Source organism: Danaus plexippus, chromosome 15, assembly GCF_018135715.1.
Source record: "Danaus plexippus chromosome 15, MEX_DaPlex, whole genome shotgun sequence".
Taxonomy (NCBI): Eukaryota; Metazoa; Arthropoda; class Insecta; order Lepidoptera; family Nymphalidae; genus Danaus; species Danaus plexippus.
In genome coordinates this window covers 241,230-260,908 of record NC_083547.1, presented here as the reverse complement: position 1 = coordinate 260,908, position 19,679 = coordinate 241,230, and the positions used below count along the sequence as shown (strand labels likewise).

The window sequence follows — 19,679 nt, the reverse complement described above, 5'->3', positions numbered from 1 at the left end:
GCCTATTCTATGAGTAAATTGAATTGTTAGGAAACTAGCGGTAGAGGTTCCTTGTAGACCAATACTTCAGTAAATATGGGAGTGAGACTTTATTGTATAGAATATATTAATTACAAGAATATAAAAAGGGCTGCTCTATACATATATGATACATTAAATATGACATGCTTAGTATTCACTTAACACAGTTTAAAATTATCACACGATGCCTTTAAAGGAGTGTTGGATTGGCGACGGACCCGAGATAAACAGATTGTCAATACAGGTGAGGATAGGGCTGTTGAAGTGTCTCAGAGTAGCACCACAGGTGGCCGAGCCAATGATGACACCAACCAGGAAGGCCACTATAACTAAACTTAGAAATATACAGCCACATTTATTGTGCTTGAGGATCGCTGCCTTACAGAGGTTCAAGAAACCATAGATCGACCTGAAAAATACAAAGAGAAAATTTATAAGAAATATATACTATAGTAGTTAGTATTTGTACAGTTAGGTTTCGTGAGTTGATGATAAGGCCTCACAACCCGGCCTTGCCAGGAGTGTCTGACAAACAGTTATGCAGCTTTACTATTGATAACAACGTGCGGCCAAGCGGGCTGGAATGTAATGAGCTGGAAATTAACTAAACTAATAGTACTTTGGAACCCATCCATGCTCCACCTCAAGTGTCAGAACAAAGCCTGACGTCAGTACATAGTATATAGTATATAGATAAATTGTCGAAAGCGATAATATTTTAAACTGTGCCTAATAACCGTAACGTATAAATAACATCTCTATTTACATTGTCTACCTCCTCACATCATTATGCTGGAAGCGGTAGTAAAATATTGCTAGTTAATGCCCCAAGGATTCCTTTTTAATAATTGTCTTTTATTTTTAAATGAAATCAAAGAGATAAAAATGAGGCACTTCATTTTATAATGTGTAGGTACTTATTACACCACTTGGCGAAAGAACGTGATGACTCCATCCGACACCCGATAGCCAATGATATTAGCCAAGCGTTGGGGAACCATGGCTTTATTAAGAGGTCTTGATTCAAGCTGCATCCGTACTTCCGATGGATAAATGATGATGTGGCTTTTGGTGCAGCACGCGTACTCTCTTGAGAAATAGGGTATAGGATCGTCGAGGCGTTATATCGTTAGGGTTCGGTATGTATGTGTGTATGTATGTATGGTAACGCTATGAGCTCAGCACGTCGGCGCTTCATTGTCCGCAGCTCTCCTGAAGCAGAAGTCTTTGAGGGCGGTTGATTTTACGGGCGGCGGCAGATCGTTTCACCTCTCTTCTTTAGCGAGAGGAGCATCCGGAAGAATCCCATCTGCGTACAAACTAATTGTGTTGTTGATGAAATGGGCGAGATCCTCTCTGCTGGGCTCACCGGACCTCTCGACTAAACGGATCTAGCTCTCTCTAAAGTCTGGATCGGTTTCAGGGCGGGTCGACTAACCATCTACGCCCTCAGGGCTCTGGGGCACGTGACCCAAGAGTCTGAATTCGAGCTGGAAGTCGTTTTGGCGGTATGAATTAACGTCACCAAGGCCTCCAATACCGTTTGGTGTCTTATTTTTAAACAGTGTTAAACTTTATTGTAGTACTCATTTTTATACTATGAGTAGTAATGTTAAGATAATATGTTTCTAGACGTGCTTGGGATTTTTTTATTACCAAACATTTTTGTGAACATCAAAACAGACAACATTGTTCATCTTTTTATATATTATTGAAATGTTTTGAGAATTTTAAAATCTTCATGTTAGGTGCTAGGGATTGAGAATATAATTGTTTTGACTGCGGTCTTTTGATGTTGCAATTTTTTGAGTGAAGCACGCGTTGCTTGTTGAAGGCTATACTGGCGACTCAAGTCATTCACCCAAGGTGATGATCTCGGCAAGCGAATGTCTGATCAAGACGAGGTTTTTTTTTTGTTCATTAGACCAGTTTTCTAGGGTGGTCTTTATAAATATAAAAAAAAAATATCGGACCACCACTTTCAATTTTAGAGCCGGAAAACAGAACCGATGTCCAAAAATCAGCAGAAACGCTGACATCGCTTCACTGAACTTGCACCGAAAGTTTTTTTGGAAAAAACACGCGATGATGTATTTTCTAGTTTAATTCTTGAGGGAGCAAAGCAATCGCTAAATATGTTATAACATCGTAGCACGTCAAGCCAGCTCATATCAGAATTCAGTTTGATTGAGTCGTATTTTCGTTTCTTTTGAGTAGATACCTGTCTCACTATTTCTGACGGATACACAAAGAAACAAACATATCGGGTCAGCTCATATAGATTATAACAGGAAGAGACTTGCGAATTCATTTTTCTCGTGAGCAGGGATTGCTTTTTGCCATACAGAATTATTGATGTTGATTAGAGTGGCATAAATTCTACTCAGATCTCATACTGGGTTACTCGGCTTTTATATTAGCACTGAGGTCGATAAAAATATTCGGTCACCCGCAAGGTATCAGTTGTTACACAGTAATGCTATATTGGGAATGGGGTCGCGATCCTCGGAGTCGCACTTTGGTAGTTTCATTCTTAAAATATTTGTTATCAAACTGACATTGATTTTCAAACTTTAATTTGTAAAGGTAAACTAAAATCTGAAGTAACTTTGACACACAGCTAACATATAAATAGATTTAAAGATTATGAGCATTCATTAGCCGTTGTTGATGAGGTTTGTAACAGTCCGATAAACAAGGTACATAACACGGACTAGGAATTTCGAAAACTCTTTCATTTTATATTCTATATACTTCGCAATCAAGTACATACAAACTAGGGTTCCCCTCGGCCTAGTAGTCTAGGCGCGTTAGACCTATACCAAAACGTGTCTGATATAAAATTATTAAAGGACACATTAGCGCAATGCTTTTTCTTTAAATATTGTTCCCTTACATTTCAGTGTGTTTTTGTGCCCGCTGCTGTGAACCCTATATGCTTTTTGTATCTAAGTAACCCCAGATATAAGAAACTCGTTCGTGTCAGTGTCGGTGAACACGCCGAGAGCTCCTACCTGCAGCAATCGATGTTGTCACAAAATAAGTTGTCTGTTTCGTCCAGGACCCTCTGCAGCTGCAGCTGCGCCAACTCGATGACCGGCCTCTTCTTGCTAAGGATGTTCGCGATCTCTCCGTCTGAGTCGAGGTCGCAGCTGCAGCCGGCTTCGTCTATGGTCACTCGGTCACTCCGCGGGGAATCGGTCAAGTCGTTCTGATCGACTCTACTGTTCATGTAATTTTCATTTTGGTTATTCTTGTAGGTCTTCCTTTTGTACTGATAGATGTTATGAATTTGATAATTTTCCGTAGGCATAAGATATATTTAAATATACTTTTAAAAATACGTGTACTTATGTTGACAAATCTATGTTTTGTTCGGTAGTTCTTGACAGGTGCTTTCTTTACATCACAGAAAGAGAAGTATTAAAAGAGATTTTAAGGCGGTTGTATCCAAACAGTAAAAATGCTCTAACTAACAATTGATACAATCAACAAATAAATCCAATATTACTATGATAATAAAGTAACGTACAGTGACTTCAGTATCGGTTCGGTTAGACCGTTAAGGAGACTAGATCGCTCAGGCTTGGACTACCTACAACAGTGTAAGTAATCCAAGTAGGTTGGATTCCGAGGCTTCGTTGCCTGCGGAGGTGATATATGTGGGTAACAGATAACTTGGAAAATGTCTAAGATTTGTCATCGGGTACGTAATGTCTTAGTAATAGCGTTTCGGCCACACACCCGCTATATGTCAACAGATGACGTCGTTATCAGGTCCTTGAGTCAACGACCTCCGACCTTGACACCGATACCACATAAATGCTTTCTTCTTGTAAACACTTCAGAAAACCCAAACTACATTTTACGGACAAACAAAGAGATTTCTTTTAATTGTTTCAAATGTCAATTTTAGGTTTTATTTAAGAATAAATACTCTTTCTAAAAAAATGAGAAGACTCTCGCTGCCAACATACTGACACAGGTGAGGCTTTAGGGGTACAGAAATACACTCGTTGGATTAAAGATATATTTGTTCTTAGTCAACATCTTGCTAGTGTCTGTTAATCTCCAAATGACTGATGCATGAGTTTCTTCGAGTATTCATAGACCACGAACAGCGCCGCCGTCGCCGGGATCGTACGGACCAGCGTCGGCTTCAGACCGTTGTAGAGGGCCAGCGCTCCTGGACACGCACATTAAGTATAAAGAACAGTGACACATCTCTCCAGTTACACGACATTACTGGACGAACCTTCTTTTCTAACAATCTCCATGCCCACGGTGAGGAACTTCTGGCTCTTGTTGGATATCTGAACCCGGGACTTGATGACGTCAGACGGGAATATCACGGTCCACAACACCAGCCCGCCCACGGCGCCCGCCACCATCGTGCGCCACGGACCGATGTCGTCCTTGGACTGGCCCGGCTTAGCGAGGAGCTCTCTCGTACCTGGCGGTCACACAGAACAGGCTGGATGACCTGCGCAGCGAAAACCTCTCACAAGGGACTGGCTGAGGTATTACAAGGACTAAGGATGAACAGTTTGGCTCATGGGAAGCTGGGGACGGAGGCATTCATAATTTACCATTAAGACGTCACGAGGAACCCCCGGCTAATATAAGAAGAGCGAGTTGGCAACCTCATCGAGGAAAGACGCGGAGGCGGCGAACAAGAAACGAATGGGGCGACGTCGAATTCCCATAAAGGAATATGAAGAAATAATTTAAGGAAATAACACAAGACATGCTCATCGCGAGGAACAGAAACATTCCGAGGTAAGAACGAACGAGCACAAATATGAATTACAGTAATAAGTAAAACTGACAACAGAGAAGCGAAGACGCGGGCGTGGACACACGGAGCAGAGGACATGACCGGGCTACCCTCATGTGTAACATGTGGGAAGGAAGGACGCGCTCTGGAGATACCACTGGTGGGCGAGTGACAATGTGGCCTCTGATAGATACTGATACATCTAATCTATGAGCATTGTGAAAAAAATATCGCTGTACCTTCATATCCTCCGAAAAAGAAAAAGTATCCCGGCATTTCCCTCATGATGGTGGGCACGAGACCCCTGAACAGTCCCTGGATTCCGTACTGTTTGAAGATCTGCTGTGTCAGCTGCAGCGGAGTCAGCCTCACCTACATATCAAACCGATATCTTTATTACAATACACATTTGTTCACACAGCATTAATGACAGGAAGGTCTACGAACATATCAGACACCACTTTAACATCTGATAAGGAAATTAGAGAGAGATAAGAGCTTTGGACAAACAAAATGAAGGAGACGATGGAAAGTGTTATAAGAATTAACTTTTGAAATATAATTATAACAGAATACCCAAAGGAGTCATCGTACTGCTGATTGTGAACCGCTGACATTGACTTCTCTCATGGCCTGGAGCTGGCACTTGATGAGCTCCGTCGGACACAGGGTGAAGGATGAGAAAAACGAGGCCAGGAACCCCGCTGACGCATTGCCTAGAGTCGACAACTGGTCCACACTCTGAAACATTACAAGCGGTGCCCTGTGATAAACACTGGGTGATAAAACGCTAGATAATAATAAAGTACTTAACATAGGACAGTCACTTGCCTCTGCACCCGTGATGTGACACATAAATTTCTGACAATATCCATAAGCGGCGAAGAGAACTGAGTTCTCGGCCACATTGGCCATGATAGCCGGAGTGGTTCCCGCGTACAAGCCCCTGACGACACCGTCGTTCCGTAGAGTCTGTTTCAGGCAGTGGTACATGCCTTTATACAAGTGTGGAAACGTTTGCATTTTCACTTTCACAGTATCTAAAGGTTGCCCCACATACACCACCGCTACTCCCCCTACGAACAAATTAACGTTACGTTGTTTGTTTTATTAAAGGAATCAAATCTCTTTGGTTCTCATGCCTTTTTTGGTATTTGTTTTTATAAAGTCGACCAGTACCTAGAGATCCGGCTGTAAAATCTATAATTCCGCTTTTGATATTCCCCGATGATCCGGAATGTGCCATGTCTGTACCGTTCTTCTGAAAGTAAAAAATTTTAATTTAATCTAAAGCGTAACGAAGTTTGAAATGCTAACCTAAAGTTAGTAGTAAAAGGCGTGATTCTCAATATTTATATAATCAATACTGGAGATAACGTACAATATGTATATAAAGATAATTATAAAACTTATTAGGTGAAATGTTATCTAACTTACGCACAACTAATGATTGCGACACACTTTTTAAGAATTACGTCTATTCACCAATTATTATTTGATTACCCAAAAAAGTTTGTGTTTTTATTCATTGACGATCATATATGAATTTTTTGAAAACTCACCCAGATTTTATTTAAATTGTAGTTCTGCTAGATCGAACAGAAGATATAAGTTATTTGTTAAATTTATTTTACTCAAGTATATTATGAAGTCTTTTCTTAATTTTCTGTAAAGTTTTACAATAAATGTGTTTATTTTTTTATTACGTATTTATTGATATTAAACTTTATAACACATCGTTCAACTGACGTACGCACTACTTGGTAGCTGCCGCGGGATTAATATTTTCATAATTCATTTTTCAGTTTTCACTCATCAACTTAAACTTTAATGTCTGGTGTCTTTAGGTATCAGTAAGACGTTTTGTCTCCTGTCAATCTTTATTTACCAGATGTTAACTGTCACGTGTCACCACTATTCAGAATAAGTAGCTACCAGCATAAATAAGAAACAATATAACTAAGAACATTAAAACGACAAACAAAATATTGATAATAGCATTATTTCTGATTAAGATAGAAGTCATACTACAGTGCCTATTTAATTTTATGTGTGGTATTTGACAAAAAAAAAATGTAATATTGTTGGAATAAATTAGTTAGTAAATAGCAAATTAAGATCCTTATACAATTTAAAAAAAATATTATTAAAATATGTATAAGACATACATTCTCATATGAAAATTTAAAAAAAATAAACGTCAGTCTTTGTCTTATATTTAAGTAGTAGTTAGATACTTTTACATACATTATAGACTCAAGGATCTCCTCTGTGGATCTTTTACGATGACAATAGATATTGATAAAATTAAATGACCTAAACTACGTATTTTAATATTTAAGGACTATATATATTTTAGAAGACAAAAAAGCATTTCGTCCAGCATGTCAAAAATTCAAAGATAAATACCTATACTTCTTTATTATATGAAAAGCATTTACTGAGTTCGTTTTGTTTTTAATAACGTAGCAAAATATTTTTGTAATATACTCGTATTACCTAGCCAAAATGTATTCTTGTTATAATTCTTTCTGCGCCATATAATTATTTATTCGAATCCATAGATATCTTACAGAAATATTTCTTTTTTGTTATAAGGATATACTTTTTTTATATGTGCTTCGTAAACGCTATCTTTATGAATGAAGTGCACGAAAACATGGTTGTTTTTCAGCGTTGCTTTGAGTTTTTGAACTTAAAGTGTATATATTTTGTTTATATTCATAAATTATGAATTAAATATATTATAATATAGTAATTTTTTGTTATGTTTAAATTATATGAATAACCTAGAGTTAATGTCAAGAAGTGTTATGATAATAGACTTGTTATAAGATATAAACATGATTTTAAAATATATTCAATGATTTAAGTAAGTAATTGTTATTACTGCACTCTTAACCTACATACTGAAATATCTTTGTTTGGTGTTTAAGTGTTTATTAATGAGATAAATAGAGAAAATTTTGACGTGTCTCTTTTTTGAGTTTCGTGCTCGGCCGCCATGTTTGTCCTTTTATAATTTACTGTTTTAATTCGGGATTTTATTCTAAATGTGTCTGTAATATATTACGTGCTAATAGGATGACAGTGTAGTAAAGAAAATCTATTTAACCTGAAAGTCCTGTTAAACGGTCAGCACATATATTTGACGAGAGAGTGATGTTAGGATTTCTGTAATAGTAGCGTCTTTGTTTTGTAGGTGATCAGGATGGTTGTTGGATCCGCGAGTTATCCAGGGAGGCAAGTGCTCCACAAAATGCAGCCCATGGGAATGACCCCGCGCGAGTTGTCGGAGTACGACGACCTGGCGACGGCTCTCATAATCGACCCTTATCTCGGAATAACCACTCACAAAATGAACATCAGGTACAGACCGTTGAAAACGAACAAAGAGGAACTGAAGAATATCATTAAAGAATTCCTCCAGACTCAGGACTACAACAAGGCATACTCCAAACTGGCTAATGGTGAATGGATGCCGAGACATTTCAGCAAGAATAAACACCAGCAAAACAAACTAAGAGAACACGTCAGTAGAAATGTTGATGTCAGTCTTTACTAAACATATCATCAGTTGTATTTAACTATTTACTGTTTGTGTTTTCAGATTTACCGTTATCTTAGAATTTTTGACAAGAAGGCTGGTTTTGTTATAGAACCTTGTTATAGATATTCATTAGAAGGAAGAATTGGAGCTAAAATTTCAACTACAAAAAAATTTTTTAAGCATGAGAGAATCGACTTCCTAGTGGGTTGTATCGCTGAGATGACCGAGGAAGAGGAGAAGCAACTTCTTCATCCAGGGAAAAATGACTTTTCAGTTATGTATAGTTGTAGAAAAAATTGTGCCCAGCTGTGGTTGGGACCCGCTGCTTATATAAATCATGACTGCAGGCCCACCTGTACCTTCGAAGCAACCGACCGGGGAAAGGCATTTGTACGAGTGTTGAGGGATATAGAAGTTGGGGAAGAGATAACCTGCTTCTACGGAGAAGACTTCTTTGGCAATGGGAATTGTTACTGTGAATGTGAGACATGTGAGAGACGAGGGAAGGGGGCATTTTCGGTACAGAATGCTCACAATGACGAGCAGGCCACGAGGTACAGGTTTAGAGAAACTGATAATAGAATAAATAGGACTAAAGCAAAGCAAATTCAAAAACCTGTGAACAGTAAAAACTCTGAAAAGTCAATAGCGCCCGCAGGACAAGTCTCTACTATAGTGTCTCCATTGAGTATGAAGGAAATGAAGCAGAAGGGTTTGACGAAGTACGATGCGGAGTTGTTAATAGCACAAGGTTGCATAGCGGACATCATGGACGGGAACGGTAAGAAGAACGCGCAAGGGAGCCGGGAGTCATCGGCGTCCAGCCGCGGGGAGCGTCTCCGGCGGAGAGCGGACAGCAGTCGTCCTGTCAACGGCACCTCCACACACACACCCAGCGCCAGTCAGGCCGCTCAGTCGCGATGTTGTAGCGTCACGAGCTCGTGTAGCAGTCGCGACTCGCATTCTGGAATAGTTTTAAGAAGTCACAGGCGTCTCACCGAGTCCAGTGTCCCCGCTGTCTGTTCGAAAGTAAGGAATTCTTCGAAAGCCACATCCGAAACCAAAATTTGCCGAAATCACAGCACGCCAAAAACAGAACCAGATTTACCAGAGCCGGAAGTGGATACACAGCCGGTGAAAATGGAACCTCCGCAGGAACACGAGGAGGTCACGCACGACCCGGAAACACACATAGAAACTAGGAGTGGCGATGAAGCTGCAATCACGGGCGAGGAATGCCACAAGAATGAATCTCCGCTGCAAGCAACAGAGACACCTCCCCGAGGAAATGTAAAGACGGACACCGAGGACACAGAGCCCGCGGAGAAGCGGCTCGGAGAGAGCAAGTGTGTGGGCGAAGACGCGTGCATCAGCGAGAGTTGTGACTTTAGAGAAAACGTGAACCCGAGCGAGGCGAAGGAGAGTAAGGCAGTGAAACAGAAAGCGGATGTGGCAAGGAGCGACGAGAACAAGAAGGAGTGCGAGGGCCAATGGCTGGCGGACAAGTCCAACTGCGGCGGAGAGTGTCCCTGCACCCCGCCCAGGAGGGGCCTGAAGTTGACGCTCAGGGTGAAGAGGAGCCCCGTGGTGGAGGAGGAGGTGCCCGAGTACGAGGTGCTGCGGCTGGAGGGCGTCGACCCCGACACGGCCCGCCGCCTCAAGAAGAGACGCCGCTCCAAGGAACGACGGAAACACAGCCCCGTCCGCCCGCTGCCTCCCATGAAGCGACTCAGGTTGATCTTCGGCAACGAGAGCCGCACCATCGACCTCCCGCCCGCCCTCACGGCAGACTGACCTCGTTTCCACCGTTCGTATTCTCTTATTAGTTTAATTCTCACTGACTAGGATTATTTTTATCTACTATTTATTTCGTGACGTGATGTTCGAATTCGAGTATTGTGATAGTTTGAAACTTACAAACCGACGACGAGACGCGAGGAGCCCGGGGGCTTCGGATCGGAATCATTCAAACGTTGTTCAGCTTTAATCAGTGTGTCGTGAGTTTCCGTTTTGATATACGCATGTGAAGAGGTGGAGGAGTCGCGAGTCGGACGAAGACAGCGCAGAACAAAACGGACTGCCGGAATTACTCACTAGTGTATACTGTTAGACACAGCATGAGCCGTTCGAAGAAACGACTGGTATCGAGCTTTAAGACACAGGAAGACAGGAAGCGGCGTCACGTGCGACGCTACCATCCACTGTGGAAGGATAGTGCGACCTCTTATAAAGTAATTCCGGCCTAAAGGAATACAAGTTACTGAGATCGACCTTCACTTTACTGTAAATGATGCGCATGCCCCACTGACGCACTCACCCTGTACCATACAGGGCAACAAGAAACGTCGGAGGGACGACGGTGGCGCCCTCTAACATTCCAATAAACACATCCCTGACTTGAACCTAGAAGCCGATATATACGTAAGAGTAGGACAGCATGCAATTAATTTATTCTCTGCTAATTATGACCGATGGAAGCGGCCGTTAACAAAAAAATTAAATATAGATGGAAAGATAACGCATAGTGCACCGAGTCCGTGGACACGACACGCCTCTCCGAGCAGACGGGGCGGGCGGTCGCTGGGCTCAAATAAAAAAGACAAAGGAAATTAGAGGCACCGTAGGAGTATCAGAGTGATGGTGAACGACAACGCGCGGAGTCGGCTCGCGGACGGAACGATGCGCATCATTTACTACTGTCTGTAATATACTTGTTGGAGATGTATGGGCCGGTCGGGAGACTGGCTTTTGTGATATTCCCATACGGAATAGTGTATGTAAAAATTCAATTTAGTGAAATAATTGCATCTTGTTATCAAGTTAGTCTATGAATATTTTCATTTAATTATGATAATAAAATGCCTCAACACACGACCAGCTTATATTCATTTGGGTTCCCGTAACAGGTGAGGTTCATCGAGAATGACTGACACACAGCGGCTCAAATATTTTTATTATGTTCAAATTTATTGCTCAGATCAAAGACAGCGATGGTAATACAACCGTGTACACAGATGTTGGAACTCAAAGAATTAATTCATATTAAAGAAGTAATTGGTTAAACCTCTCCAGTTCATGTTCGATATTTTTGTGTTTTATTACATTTCCAGTCAAATAATTAACAATTATTATATGAAGCGAGTTTATTAGAAAACTTAAACTGACATGACATTCAATTTCTTGTTACTTTCATAAGGAAGCTCCGCGTGCTGACACCTGCTAGTGTCCGTACCTGGGAAACACATCAGACTTGTTAATCATTTATAATGATATGATATGATATGGACATATCATTAAATAATTTAATACAATGTTTAATATCTTAACCAACTGCACTCCCTGTAAGCTTTTTGACTTATAAGCAAATGCATACTCATTAATATCATCAATTTTCTTTTGTACCTGATAAATATTGATTGACTTACTTTTGGAATTCCCATTCTCTATTGTCGAGAGGACACACTTGTCTTGTTTTTAGCCAACGAGAGATGCAGTGGAAATGAAAAGCATGCTGAAAGTGAGAAGTGTTGTACATAAAGACAAGAATTGATCTTTAAAATAGGAATGTATACTTCATAGACGATGATGTCATTATAATAACTTGAACCATTCATACATTGCAAACTCCCCAAGCCACTGTGCATTCTTCACTAGTAGCAGACGCTTGATTAGCTTGACACTCTATACACAGGTCCATGATGTGGTTGCGGCAAATAGCACAGTTGTCCACCACGATATCTAAAATAAATATATAATGACACTTCAACACGCTAGCAACGATGCCTCCGACTTAAACAATGAGACGTTGCGTAGATCAAATATTAAAGGTTATACATTTCATAGCACATACCCCAAGCCCACAACGCTACTGCATTCCACTGTAAATAAAAATATTACATTAAGAAGTCGCTTAAACAAAATAGTAATATAACATCATTACAATGAGTAAGCTAATTCTGGATGTTTGCCTTTTTAACTTCGAATCTTTTTTTGTCGCCTTTGCCACTGCTCGACGAAGCCATTTCGACTTCTTCTTCATCTACGTCCATTGCTGTAGCCATATTTTAAAAGTACCGTACTGTGTAAAAGAAATATTAATGGAACCAGGACTTCTATTGGTTTAGACAATTTTGTAGTTTGGTTGTTGTAGGGTGATACAATTTTTAAATGACAGCTTTGACAGTTTCAAAAAAACAGATTTGACATTTGAAATTAATTTAATCTGTTACAACAAAAACTTAGTAGGATTTTCTTTTGGCAGCTATTTTGCTAATAATATTAAAGAAAGACATTTTACGTTTGAAAATAAAAGATTTTAATATAAAAGGAAAACTAACAAAAATTCGTACATGATTTTGGTTATTTCGCCTATTGGGATCTATGAAGTGTCTCAATAAAATGTGTTAGATAAAGATGGATTATTTTATTTTGTATATATATTAAAAAATTTTTTGAAACTATAAATTATAAAATAAATGTGAACGAACGCACTTGAATCAAAATATAAAAAAAAATTTTGAAAATAAAATTTTTCTTGTAATAATTGTTGAGAAATGTTTATAAATGTAGACATTCTTCAAACCTCAGTTATATTTTGTCTCATATGTAAAATACCCAATTCTATACTACTTAAAATTAACACTTTACAATATAACAACTAGTGCTTTCAATACACTAGGTATAAATAACATTGCAAATAGTTGTTAATTAAATAAACAAAACAAAAAGATTGCCGGAGGCAGCTTCTAGCTCTTCAAAGGGCGGCCACAGTCAAAAATTATGTTTTTGAAATTTGAAAGTGCAACAGAGAATCACGAAACACATTAACCCAGTTTTTTTTGACTTGCTCAAGTCGGTTATTTGGGATTTGATAGAGTGGATTTTACCTTTCTCAAGTGCATTATTCTTTATTAACTTGAAATAACAATGAGTACTTTGAATCGATTTGAGAGAAGTTTTGTTAAGTACTGGGTACAAAACTTTTTAGATAATTAATTTTTGGTTTGTATTTGACACCTATAACAAAAAAATATGTTTTAAATAAAGATTGTTATCGATTCTTCAAGGATGAATAAATACTTGAATTCACTTAGATGTATTAATAAAAGTTTCTCACACTTTAAAAGTCAATTAAATATATTTAATTGAAAACTAATAGGTATATGTACTTGTATTTACGTATACAGCAAACAAATCAAGTTTAGTGTTTAAAAATTTAGCTTATAATCCAAAATGTACGGACAGAATTTTAAACTATTTGCAATGGACCCGGCACCCGCACGGTGAATCCATTGAATGCTAAGAGGTTTCGTCTCATATCAGTCGCCAGAGGGAGGGACTGTAGTGTGACGTATTCATAAGAAATATTTCTTGGTGTTTGGGAGTATTATTGTAACAGGGGTGTTGCGTGTGTAGTCCGAGGAACTGGAGGTTGCTGTTCATGATCATTATTTTATTAAGACTTTGGAAATTGTAAATTAAACAACGTCTTGGCCATTAAGCTTAAAACTATTAAAATACAAATCAAATTCTGTGAGTTTGTTACGCCGAATCCAATTTGTTTAATTCAATCTCATCAAGTTCACTGTCGTATTCTTTCTTTCTCTTGTATGAGTTCTTCCATATTTCGTAAAAACAGACGGTTGCTTGGAACCTGTAGCAGACTAACAGCGGCACCGAGACGTGAGTGATGATCGTCCACGCCCACACGCCGTAAAACTCCATCTGGATATATAAAAATAGATAGATTCAGTTCCCATGGCCTGTGCATCCTTCATTATGTCATCACAAAATATCACTAGATGCCGTCACCTGCAATGGATGAAATTCTGCCCGAGCATTCTTGACTCTGTTAAGCATCCAGAGTGAGAAGTTGCTAACCAGGAGGAAGGTGACGAGCTGCCGGCCGGGGCGATCCTCGCGGCCAGCGCTGCGCCGAGACCAGGCGTCCAACACGAGGAGAGTCTGACAGGAGCTTTGGATCACGGCACATAGGGGGGATATTATTCTGAAATAGTAAAGGTAGGAAAATGAACAGATTTTCAACGTTCAATATGTAAACCGAAGATTGTCATGGACAGATTTTAGGTTTCCACAGATAGTTCTTGTATATGGATGACAATAAAGAGGATAAATAAGTGTCATCTTTTCGCAGCCGTAAATTACCATCGAAAACTTAAACGCAATAAATGCAACGTGACAATAGATTTGATAATGATAATAAACAAAAATTATCACATTTTTATTAATATTGGACGAATCATTCAAAAGTATATGAATTAAATTATACAAAATAAACCATACAATCAGAAATCATTTAAGGAAAGCAACGGTAGAAATGTTATAAATGTAATGGGGGGGGCTAACCTCGTGGCGCGCCGGGCGCTGGGGAACTTTTGTATGGAGAATCCGGCTCCGATGATTTGGAACAGGTAGTAGAGGTACACCCCGCACTGCGTCACCAACAGGAGAGCGTGCTCCAGGGGCAGGCCGGGGTACCTCTTAAGGGAAGACAGGGTGCTCATGCACTGGAGACATGCTGCAGACCCCACTGACATCAATACGAACAGAATTGTCTCCCAAACGTTGATCTGAATAAACACGGCGTTTAATAAAATAACAGATCAATGTTTGTAACATTATAACATATTCTAGAATGTGCCGCATGCAGCAGTTCCGATAACTCAATAAACCCCAACGACAGCTGAAATTACGTGTTTTGTTTGCTGCAGAGGGGAATAAGAAAATGTAATTCTTTAAAAAGTGACTGCTTATAGAGAACTAATTTTTTAGTATTTAAATTTAAATGATAAAAGTTGAACTGCTGTTCATATCTTTTGCTCGGTGGCTGTCTACGTGTTATCCGACCACAATATGTCATACCGTCAGCAAAGCTAGTTCCACATGCTTCTCCTTTTGGAACAGTCCCTTGAATATCATCAAGCTGACGATGGTCGCCGCGAGGACGGCTACCCCCAGGAACAGCCCCTTGTGGGCCTGGCCGCAGTCTACTGAGAAATGGTTCATTGGTTTCACCCTCGCAGAGCGCGGCTTCTTCTCCAACTTTGAATTGGATGCTATAGGTTTCTAGAAGGAAATATGCTTTTTATTAAAGAGCAGTATTTTCAATATTAATTCCAATTCTATTCGAGATAATCATTATATTGTTGTCGCTTTGATTGTTATAAAAAAAATATTTTCATTTTTGGTGCCCTAAATCGTCCCAAGATTTGAAATAAATAGGAAACAAAGTTTAAAGTTTCGGATAGTGTTTTTAATATATCATAAAATACATAGGACGGGGTTATTAATGGAATAACAGATGGAGCAAATGGCTGCCACGGCTTCGCTGGCACACACGTACTATTTAATAAAAAAATCTATGGCCGTTTTGCATAAATGAGAGTGAATTGCGTTCGTTCAGATTTTAATTATTTCCTGTAATGTACGGACGATTGTAGGCAAGTTGACATGCAGTATACACCTTTCACTTTAAATACCAACATTAACAATCTGATCGTATTAAATCGCCAGAATTGATGACTGAAACCAGAGACCGCACGAATAGGAAATGTCAGGTACACTGAACCGTTTTACATGTTGTAGAAGCGACGTGTGTTATATTTTTGTAACCAGTGCCGTCTTAAAATATTCAAATAGTCTCTTAACAGTTGAAGTAGTTAAACGAAACTTAAGAAGTCCATCTGCTAATAAATAAATACTTTTAAAACTTTCTTTCAAAATAAAGTTAGGGAGTCATCATCATAGACCGATACATTTTTACAAAAACTAATGAAGTAATTGTAAAATTACTATTAATAGGATTGTCAATATTACTGAATTAATGTCGGAAAATATAAAACTTGTGACTAATTTGGGTAACGATACCATAACGACTTCAGTGTATTAGATGAAGGATATTGGTGGAGCTTCTGCCTGTAGTGGCGTCTGAAGGCAGAATAAATCAATAATGATCTGTTGAATAGAGCCACTCAAAGCTAGGTTTGAAGGCTATCCTTACATACATTCATGAAATAATGACGTTTTATACAATAGTTTTAAGTATCTAATATTTTAAGCTCTTCTTAGAGTACCTCAACCGTTACCTTACCAGTACCTTAACCGTTTCTACCGTAAACATACTACATCCTCGCTAGCGGTAATATCATTAAAACATACCCCATTTATAAACACCGGTAAAATGCTAAAGTTTTATAATGCCTAGATGTAATAAATATCAATATAAAGGCTAATACATACCGAGCCAGGGACCGTGCAGACATCGTTCCATATTACAACAATAATAATGGAACACAGCAGGCTGTACTCGACTCCGCACGGCCGCAAATAAGGATTCATATTCCTAATTAGAGGCGATATAACGTCTGACACGTTACAGCTCCAGGCCTCGAACCCGTGGCCAGTTGCGATGACCTCTGTTCTATTCAAATAATTTGCGGGCGAAGTTCCGTTTATTGTTTCAGTAAATGTCGTCTTGGAAGGTCCTTCAATGTCGGTGTATCTCACGAGGGCCGGCTCGTGGAAGGCCACGGCTCGTATGTCGTCTCTGGTCTCCTGTATGACGACGTTCAGCCATTCGCAGACGTTGGTCGCTATCAGATGCATCAGTCCGAATCTATCCAGGACTACTCCCCTCATCGGGTCCAGAACCTGTCGCGGGAGTTTAAGTGAAGTCGTGATATTGTAATCTGGTTTATAGTCGAATGGATTCGAGTCACTTTAATTATGTTAAATATTATTGAATACACAGTCGTGATACATCGTGATACACATCTCACATGTCAATATTTAATGTTAATAATGTCCTTAATATTATGATAATATGTCTTACGTCCGTGTATGAGAATATAAAAATAGTCTGTGCGACCATGAAGAGTATCCGGAAGGTTGGTTTGAGGGCGATGATGAGGAGCTGACAGTCTCCCGAGAGGTCGAAGTACTCTCCGAATTGGAGACACGAGTAGATGATGGAGCCTACACCGAAGCCCGCCACACCCATGTGGAGGTAGAAACTGCCATAACGAGTACGTTTCCTGTCTAAGAATTCGGTTGTGTTTCGTTTATAGGGTCACGATACGCACATGCCAGTACGAGGAAAGGCATTGTATGTGTTAGGTGCAGCTTAGAAGTCTTCTTATTACAATGACTCTTCTCACGCACGATGCAATTATATTAAATCTCAACATCAATTCAATATATGTACATATATTGCGGTCTCTGTTTATGGTAAATTTAATGCATACTTTTTGAATCAATTCAAATACGTCTAACGTACATTGACCATTGAGTAATCAGCAATTATAAAATAAATAGTAATGACATGACATTTAAGTTCATTTCCATTTTATAGAAAATAGAACAAATCACTTGCCATCTTTGATATTTTTGGCGATCCGAAGATGGAAGAACGTGTACGCCAAGAAGATCATCCCGACGACATACAGATACAGTGTAAAGATCTGGGAACAGTCATAAAAGACTCAACATTACACAGTAGTACTCATGCTTGAACAGGCAACTGCGATATCATGATCTATGGAACTTGTTACTTAAGCAAGGTTACAGTTCAATGGTTTCGCAATAAACTTGTTGATAGAGATGAATCGAAACAGCAGATTAATAAGAAAGTATAAAATGCGAAACGCACACTCACGTCGGATATAATGTTCGTGTAAAGTTCATTCTGTATGGTGCTGGTGACCGGCAGCGCCAGGCCTAAAACTATTAATAATTTGGCGTAAAATGCTGAGAGGACCACCGTCATAGACTCGCTGGAACAATATGATATACTGCGGCAATTAGTGTAATTAATGATATTAGCGCGCAGCCTATTGGTTATTATATATTATGCTGACGTGTGTTGAATTGTATTTTAAAGTCCGTGACTCACAGTTTGTGAGGAAAAGAGTTTGAAATTAGCTTTCGTGTAGAAACTGGCTATATATACAAAGATAACTTCAATTTAAATAAATTAATAGATGTTTCGGAATATTTCATTACCAGAATTGCGTACGAGCGAGAAAATAGCAACAGCTAAGTTTATGCAGAGTTGAAATGGCATAAGAGACATTCTGTATATGAGTTTCCATAAGATGTACTTTCAACTAATAATATAAACATCAGTAGTATTAGACAAAATTAATACTATTAATTTATTCATCGTACAATGTAACTTTAAACGTCAAAAGGCTTACAAAATATACCTCTATTTAGTCAAATTGTGAAACACTGAGTATGGCAATTTATTATGGTAAATGTGTAGACAAGTTTCCGGTGTGAGGCGGAGGTCCAATTATACTTTATATTTTTATATCGATACTAACTCTCCATGTGAGAGTGTCTCCCTCAGAGCTGGTGAAGGGATGCGGTCGACGCTGGAGTTACAACTGGACGGAAGGACGACACTCAGCCTCGGCAGGTAGTGAGGAGATCGCTCCCTGGTGAAGGCATCCAACATTAAACAGATAAACGTGCTCGTAGATAGAAATAACTTTACAATCCATACGAAAACCAAAGTTATTAAAATAAGTTAAATTTCGTACCGGAACATCTTAACATCTACAACTATACTAACAATAAAACTGAACTGGCCGCAGCCGAGCCACATGTTTGTTTTTCTTACTACAGTTAAGTTCTTGAACCCTTGATAAATGCATTTGTTCAGCTCCTGATATAATTTATAAACGGTATGTGGGAAGGCGTCGAGGTCCTCGCTGTTTTCTATGCCAATTAATCTTAATGAGCCTCGTTTTATCCCACGGCGTTCAATACTAATGATGTTTGTTTCTTTCTCAGTGATCGAGGGAACAGTCGCTCCACTAAATGTAATTTTATCGGACGTCAGTTACCTGTAATTGTATAAGGACACATCTCGACGCTCGACTCGCTCTGAACTAAGCTTAAACGCTATTTATTTACAAAAACATTTGCCTTTATTTATAATAGTAAGTCAGGTGTCGGTGTCGTGTTTGTTTCCCCGATCATTTCCTGACTAATAGTGTCCTCAGTGAACCCCCGACTCACCTTCTGTCTTCCACCAACGACACCAGAGGCTCGGCTGTCTCCCGGCAGTCCCTCGCTGTGCCGTCATTATGTCTCTCTTTATTCTTAGTCATTATTTATTTTGTAATTTTTTAACACATTTATTATCGATGAGTGTGAATTCCCAAAGTGTTAATATTGTACTGTGACGGTCCAAGTGTGAGACGAGAATTAGACAAACACACAAATGCATACTCTATATATATACATATATATATATGTGAGTGTGTAAGGAATTAGTTCATGATAATTTATAATAAGGTTACCGAG

The 19,679-nt window shown here is 39.2% G+C and overlaps 5 protein-coding genes across 6 annotated transcripts; 1 reads left to right on the top strand and 4 right to left on the bottom strand.

Moving 5' to 3' along the window:
* Nucleotides 1-74: 74 nt before the first annotated feature.
* LOC116766253 (uncharacterized) lies at nt 75-3,954 on the bottom strand. Its single transcript, XM_032656055.2, has 2 exons — nt 3,036-3,954; nt 75-430 (listed from the first exon to the last, which is right to left on the bottom strand). The coding sequence occupies exons 1-2, from the start codon at nt 3,332-3,334 to the stop codon at nt 199-201; spliced, it is 531 nt and encodes a 176-aa protein (XP_032511946.1). The 5' UTR covers nt 3,335-3,954; the 3' UTR covers nt 75-198.
* An 83-nt stretch (nt 3,955-4,037) lies between these two features.
* Nucleotides 4,038-6,695, bottom strand: LOC116766252 (mitochondrial ornithine transporter 1). Its single transcript, XM_032656053.2, has 8 exons — nt 6,548-6,695; nt 6,361-6,464; nt 5,978-6,059; nt 5,630-5,874; nt 5,393-5,539; nt 5,038-5,170; nt 4,277-4,474; nt 4,038-4,207 (listed from the first exon to the last, which is right to left on the bottom strand). The coding sequence occupies exons 3-8, from the start codon at nt 6,042-6,044 to the stop codon at nt 4,086-4,088; spliced, it is 912 nt and encodes a 303-aa protein (XP_032511944.1). The 5' UTR covers nt 6,045-6,059; nt 6,361-6,464; nt 6,548-6,695; the 3' UTR covers nt 4,038-4,085.
* A 772-nt stretch (nt 6,696-7,467) lies between these two features.
* Nucleotides 7,468-11,222, top strand: LOC116766167 (histone-lysine N-methyltransferase Suv4-20). 2 transcript variants are annotated; one of them, XM_032655894.2, is made up of 3 exons: nt 7,468-7,670; nt 8,001-8,330; nt 8,409-11,222. In XM_032655894.2, exons 2-3 carry the CDS (start codon nt 8,010-8,012, stop codon nt 10,140-10,142), a joined length of 2,055 nt encoding a protein of 684 aa, XP_032511785.2. In that variant the 5' UTR covers nt 7,468-7,670; nt 8,001-8,009; the 3' UTR covers nt 10,143-11,222. The 2 variants fall into 2 exon arrangements, with proteins under 2 accessions (XP_032511785.2, XP_032511786.2); XM_032655895.2 differs by lacking the exon at nt 7,468-7,670 and adding an exon at nt 7,778-7,932.
* Nucleotides 11,223-11,284: 62 nt separating this feature from the next.
* On the bottom strand, nt 11,285-12,521 carry LOC116766168 (RING-box protein 1A). The gene is made up of 5 exons (XM_032655896.2): nt 12,317-12,521; nt 12,199-12,226; nt 11,965-12,086; nt 11,774-11,859; nt 11,285-11,580 (listed from the first exon to the last, which is right to left on the bottom strand). The coding sequence occupies exons 1-5, from the start codon at nt 12,407-12,409 to the stop codon at nt 11,568-11,570; spliced, it is 342 nt and encodes a 113-aa protein (XP_032511787.1). The 5' UTR covers nt 12,410-12,521; the 3' UTR covers nt 11,285-11,567.
* Nucleotides 12,522-13,785: 1,264 nt separating this feature from the next.
* On the bottom strand, nt 13,786-19,570 carry LOC116766550 (proton channel OtopLc-like). The gene is made up of 10 exons (XM_061522842.1): nt 19,392-19,570; nt 18,692-18,805; nt 18,022-18,139; nt 17,740-17,827; nt 17,200-17,405; nt 16,608-17,018; nt 15,231-15,434; nt 14,715-14,938; nt 14,160-14,355; nt 13,786-14,072 (listed from the first exon to the last, which is right to left on the bottom strand). The coding sequence occupies exons 1-10, from the start codon at nt 19,481-19,483 to the stop codon at nt 13,890-13,892; spliced, it is 1,836 nt and encodes a 611-aa protein (XP_061378826.1). The 5' UTR covers nt 19,484-19,570; the 3' UTR covers nt 13,786-13,889.
* Between the last annotated feature and the right edge of the window lie 109 nt (nt 19,571-19,679).

Excerpts from the sequence above, each read along its gene's own strand:
- LOC116766253 (XM_032656055.2), bottom strand. The coding sequence starts at position 3,334 with ATGCCTACGGAAAATTATCAAATTCATAACATCTATCAGTACAAAAGG. Across the intron at positions 431-3,035 it reads GACAACATCGATTGCTGCAG|GTCGATCTATGGTTTCTTGA; the intron begins GTAGGAGCTCTC and ends TGTATTTTTCAG.
- LOC116766252 (XM_032656053.2), bottom strand. The coding sequence starts at position 6,044 with ATGGCACATTCCGGATCATCGGGGAATATCAAAAGCGGAATTATAGAT. Across the intron at positions 5,875-5,977 it reads TTTTACAGCCGGATCTCTAG|GGGGAGTAGCGGTGGTGTAT; the intron begins GTACTGGTCGAC and ends ATTTGTTCGTAG. Across the intron at positions 5,171-5,392 it reads TCAGCGGTTCACAATCAGCA|GTGAGGCTGACTCCGCTGCA; the intron begins GTACGATGACTC and ends TTTGATATGTAG.
- LOC116766167 (XM_032655894.2), top strand. The coding sequence starts at position 8,010 with ATGGTTGTTGGATCCGCGAGTTATCCAGGGAGGCAAGTGCTCCACAAA. Across the intron at positions 8,331-8,408 it reads AAAACAAACTAAGAGAACAC|ATTTACCGTTATCTTAGAAT; the intron begins GTCAGTAGAAAT and ends TTGTGTTTTCAG.
- LOC116766168 (XM_032655896.2), bottom strand. The coding sequence starts at position 12,409 with ATGGCTACAGCAATGGACGTAGATGAAGAAGAAGTCGAAATGGCTTCG. Across the intron at positions 12,087-12,198 it reads AGTAGCGTTGTGGGCTTGGG|ATATCGTGGTGGACAACTGT; the intron begins GTATGTGCTATG and ends TATTTATTTTAG. Across the intron at positions 11,860-11,964 it reads TGGCTTGGGGAGTTTGCAAT|CATGCTTTTCATTTCCACTG; the intron begins GTATGAATGGTT and ends TCTCACTTTCAG.
- LOC116766550 (XM_061522842.1), bottom strand. The coding sequence starts at position 19,483 with ATGACTAAGAATAAAGAGAGACATAATGACGGCACAGCGAGGGACTGC. Across the intron at positions 18,140-18,691 it reads GAGACACTCTCACATGGAGA|CGAGTCTATGACGGTGGTCC; the intron begins GTTAGTATCGAT and ends ATATTGTTCCAG. Across the intron at positions 15,435-16,607 it reads TCTGCACGGTCCCTGGCTCG|AAACCTATAGCATCCAATTC; the intron begins GTATGTATTAGC and ends ATTTCCTTCTAG.